Raw genomic sequence first — 4526 nt, forward strand, 5'->3', positions numbered from 1 at the left:
TTTTTTGAGGGGATAGTAGTTTCTTTCCTAGTAGATGGATCCTAAGGGGTAGATTTTCTTTCCTGTATGGATGCGTGAGGAGGTCCACCAGGTTATTAATATCCAACGACTATGGTTTGTTAAGAAAAAGAAGGTCTATTAAATCAATGGTTAGATACTTCTAATTATTGTGGGAATTTTTAGCCTAATTATCTTTTTTGTGGTTAGCCTGTCAATCTCTTTTTTTATATAAATAGATTTCTGTGTGATCATGACATGGAGCCAGCTGATCACCAGTAATTATGTTACCATCATGTGTTTGGAGTACATTAAGCTTGTGAACATCTGGCGTCGTACTTGTCGGCTCTACCTCCATGCGTAGCATAAGACAACACATCATTATCATGAAAGAATATGACACGCCTTCATATATACATGCGTGCCCAATTAAAGCGATCACCATCATCATGGAAGAATATGAGCACGTCTAGCTGTGATATGAAGGCAATAACAATTAATGTCATGAGTATATGACTGTATGTGGTGGTATACATTTTGGCTTCAAGTCACCAACATGCACCGCACAAAACGTTGTTATCGGCAACAACGACAAAGATCATGCGTGCATGTGTGGGAGGTTATGATTCAGCTGCCGGTGACACAAGCATGTTACACCTACTATACGGAATAATTTTAAGCAAGGCGCCTTTTAGTGACACCACATCCACATGGATGCCGGAGACAGTCATATTTAAGCAGCAGGAGCCCTTGTGTCGGGTACCTATCCATCCATCGACATTACTTGCCACAGCAAGTACATCCTGTCTCCTCTCAAGCAAAACAAGATATAGAAGCCATGAAAGATCCTAACACCAGCACCATGTCCTTCAAGCAGGCCTTCCTCAAGAACCTCCTCCTCGGACTGCAGCTCCAGGCACACACGCGCACATCCTTCGGTAACGGCGCCATGAGCCTCCACGAGAGGAAGCGCGCCGTCAAGTCCTCCGTGGACGTCGCCATGGCGGCTGCGCATGGAGGCGGAGCGAGGTGGCCCAAGGCCATCTTGGTACCGGCGTCCAGCGCGTGCAAGGTGCAGAGGTGTAGGAGGACTGTGAGGAGGTGCTGCCGCCGTAAGAGGTGCTCGGGGAGATCAGGCCGCGCCGGTGGTGGCGACACTCCGGGGAGGCTGGTGAGCAGCAGGACCATGGCACTGAGGGAGGTGATACCGGGAGGCCGGAACTCCACCGTCGACGAGGCCACTCTGTTACGCGAGGCCATGGACTACGCCGTGCACCTGCGCTCTCAGGTCGATGTGCTCCGACGGCTCTCGGAAGCCGTGCAAACATCTAGCTCCAGTGATTCTGACCGTGCACTTAGAATGCAGCCATGATTAAGTACCAGGTGGTGTCTTTGCCAGTGCTTTTGCGTACAGAAACACTTGGTCTCCATGATGATCACGGAGACAGGGATATAGCTAGGCACTATATATTGCCAGGATTTTATCTTGTTCTTGCGGGAGGTCCAATCAGCGTATAGTGCTTGGGAGCTACTATAGTTAGTTGAGTGCAGAGACTACACTCCTTGTTGATCAGCATAGAGAAAAGGGAGCCCGGAATTATGTGCTGCAGTAAAACTTTGTGGTGTCCAATAAGTAGTATTTGAGTTTGTGAAAAGTTGCTTATTTGGATCATGCGTGCATGTGTAGTTCGAACTGAAGATCTGTTGCTGCATTAGTCAGACAATCTACAAAACCTGAAACTACTTGCGGTGCTCACTTATTCAAAGGAAAAGTTGACAAGTGTTCGTAAATAAGCTGCCAAATGAAAATGTAAGACAACAGGGTCACTGTCTTTTCACAATGGAAACGAATGGTGAAATTTCTGAAATCGAAAAGTACATAAACAACTGGGAAATTAAGTCTAATAAAATTCACAGGGAAGGATGTAGCTATTGACAGCCTACGTAAGAATATTATACGCATATATCCTATTCACATGCATCCAGTTGCAGTTCAAAATTTGAACCGCCAAAACGTCATACATAGTGTATATAGAGGCAGTACATTTTTTCATCAACATCCGCACCAGGTAACTTAACTACTAATACTACGTACTCTAACACAATACATCAAAACTAAGAAAAGCTACATTTCGTCTTTGGACCAACAAAAAAAATACATTTTCTTCAACTGGTAGTGGTACAGAATATGTTCAGTTGTTCATGCATAAGTTCTATCATCAACATGGCAATGCAATGTATAACTAGTTTTAGTACCTGAAAAAAGATCATTGGAAGAAATGGCAACGTGCTTGAATCCAAATTTAATTTATTCAGTAATCATCAACAGCTGTGAGCCAGAATCCTTCAGGAAATTAGTTTTTCAGCCATAAACATGCAAAATTCTAACAGCCTATAATAAGGGCCACATGTTCCATATACAAAAATATTGGGCAGAGAGCTCCCCTTGGGTTGACTAGCATTCTAGTAGACCAAGACGTACTAGAAACTTGAGCCATTAAAAATTTGGAGGCACATACACATGGGTGATAGGTGAAAAGAGGAGCAAAAGATTTAAAAATCTCATCATGTGCCTTCCTATGTAGGCCAATGGCCCAAGGCACACATTCATAAGCCACCTTTGATGCAGTGAGACAAAATTACCAGAGATGCAGATCAAACAAAGCACCTATGGCCGGTAAAATGAATGCAGCTTCTGTGTGTGTAGTTTGTACATTCTGGAGGATCCACTAACATTGACTATGGTCTCTGGGGTTCCTAGTTGCAAAAATCCATGGATGTTCAACAATGCTTTTTCAGACAGAAGGAATAGAGTACAAGAATATGTATTTACTAAGCAAAGGACAAAAAAGAACACAGGCAACTTCTGAACATATCATGATAACAGGAGCCTCCATATGTGATATATCTGAGGTCAACATAGAAGCATGTACTGTGCCAACTATCAACGGTTCAAACATCATTGGAGCTATAGGACGGGCGATAGTGTTGCTTGACACAGGACAATGAGCCAACCATTAACATTGAACACCAGCCTAATTACCAAAGCCTCGCCAGGCACCTCACTTCCAGGCTGGGTACGAGTTGTTCGGCCTGTTATTACTTGTTCCTGAAAGTGCAGCACCCAACAGAGTAGATGACGGCGAGGAATATGATGTTGACGTTGGCGATCTTCTTCCGGTCATTCTTCAGGTTTGCGAGCACGCCAGCCTTCCATGACCGGCAGTCATAGCACAGGGCCCTCTGATCATTCGACCACGTGTTACAGTCATGGTCATTGGTAGAGTTGAGGCCAGGAGGTTTGATCCAGACGGTCTGACTCCGGTAAGTTTAGTTGCACCCAGTTGGGGGCTTGTAGCATCCAGACAGAACATAAGATAGGTGTGTGTTAGTTGCAGAGAAGGAAACTTACTTAGTAGTTCAGCATAGCATCGACTAAAACACAAATCAAAGCAAAATGTCAAAAAGTCGCACTGACGATGTAGGCAAGGTCGGGGGACCAAATGCTATAGACTAACCTCAACAGCTAGAATGACCGGTAGGAAATTCGCCATCGACGCCGGCACAGATAATACCCTCTTGATAGGGGGGCTAGATGGGACCTTATTCGCCGGGTTTGCGTCACTACCACCACCAACAACGTGTGGCCGAAGAAGACTATTGAGCGCTTCCACCATCGCCACCGGAAAGGCCAAAGCGTCCGACATAAAAAACCTGCCTAAAAACTAAAATCAAAAAGGTTTGGAGAGTGACAGTTGGGGAAGAGAAGCAATTTGCTCCATTATTGATTTTTAAATATTTATTTTTGATAGTGATGCAAATTTATTTTGAAATATATGGTTTCTTTAATAGATATTATAACTAATAATAATTTTATGATTAAGAAGTTTTGTAACATAAGGAACAAATTTCAAGGATAGCCTGAACATTTCAGTTAGTCAATGAATGTGGACTCTCTTTTAGTCATGGTAGCTACAACATATACAATTGATTCTCTGTGGACTCTCTTTTAGTAAATGGAGCACGTCTATTATATCATCATCATGGTACTAAACATCTTTAGACAATCAGTACGGCGGACTTCTATTATAACACATGATACTCTTTAGATGTTGATATTGTTTCACAACATCATTCAACCATTGATCTTCTCAATGATATGTATTCTGTAGAGAACAAGAGATGATATATTGTCTTTGAAAGATCTTGACAGAACCTAATGTAGCTAAATGAAATTAATTTCCTTTATGCTCTACCTTCAATCTAAAAATCTAGCCGAGTACAACAATCTCACCTTGTTGGAGGAGTGGATGTGCAATCTCAACAAGACTCCTATAGTTCATGTTAAATAAGTGTATGGCAACTTAAGTCAATAACTCATCTCTAGTTCTACACTTACACTCCATCTACCATGTCGCTGAGTTGTTATCGCATTTACTTCGTCCTACCTCCCGTCTAGTGTGTGTGCATATATATGTTGCTCCCGTCCGATGTGGTGTACACAAGAAGCTAACCACCATGAAAAGTGC

General features: G+C 42.9%; 1 protein-coding gene and 1 long non-coding RNA gene across 2 annotated transcripts; one reads left to right on the forward strand and one right to left on the reverse strand.

Moving 5' to 3' along the window:
* The first annotated feature begins 778 nt into the window (after positions 1-778).
* Positions 779-1640, forward strand: LOC119327493 (transcription factor IBH1-like 1). The gene has a single exon (XM_037600594.1). It carries the CDS (start codon positions 836-838, stop codon positions 1367-1369), a length of 534 nt encoding a protein of 177 aa, XP_037456491.1. The 5' UTR covers positions 779-835; the 3' UTR covers positions 1370-1640.
* Positions 1641-2870: 1230 nt separating this feature from the next.
* Positions 2871-4516, reverse strand: LOC119331968. The gene is made up of 2 exons (XR_005160737.1): positions 3516-4516; positions 2871-3348 (listed from the first exon to the last, which is right to left on the reverse strand). It is a non-coding gene; the product is annotated as an uncharacterized LOC119331968 (long non-coding RNA).
* Between the last annotated feature and the right edge of the window lie 10 nt (positions 4517-4526).

The sequence above is a fragment of the Triticum dicoccoides genome, chromosome 7A, assembly GCF_002162155.2.
Source record: "Triticum dicoccoides isolate Atlit2015 ecotype Zavitan chromosome 7A, WEW_v2.0, whole genome shotgun sequence".
Lineage (NCBI taxonomy): Eukaryota > Viridiplantae > Streptophyta > Magnoliopsida > Poales > Poaceae > Triticum > Triticum dicoccoides.

What these genes read in the sequence shown, in the direction of transcription:
- LOC119327493 (XM_037600594.1), top strand. Translation starts at nt 836, where the DNA reads ATGAAAGATCCTAACACCAGCACCATGTCCTTCAAGCAGGCCTTCCTC.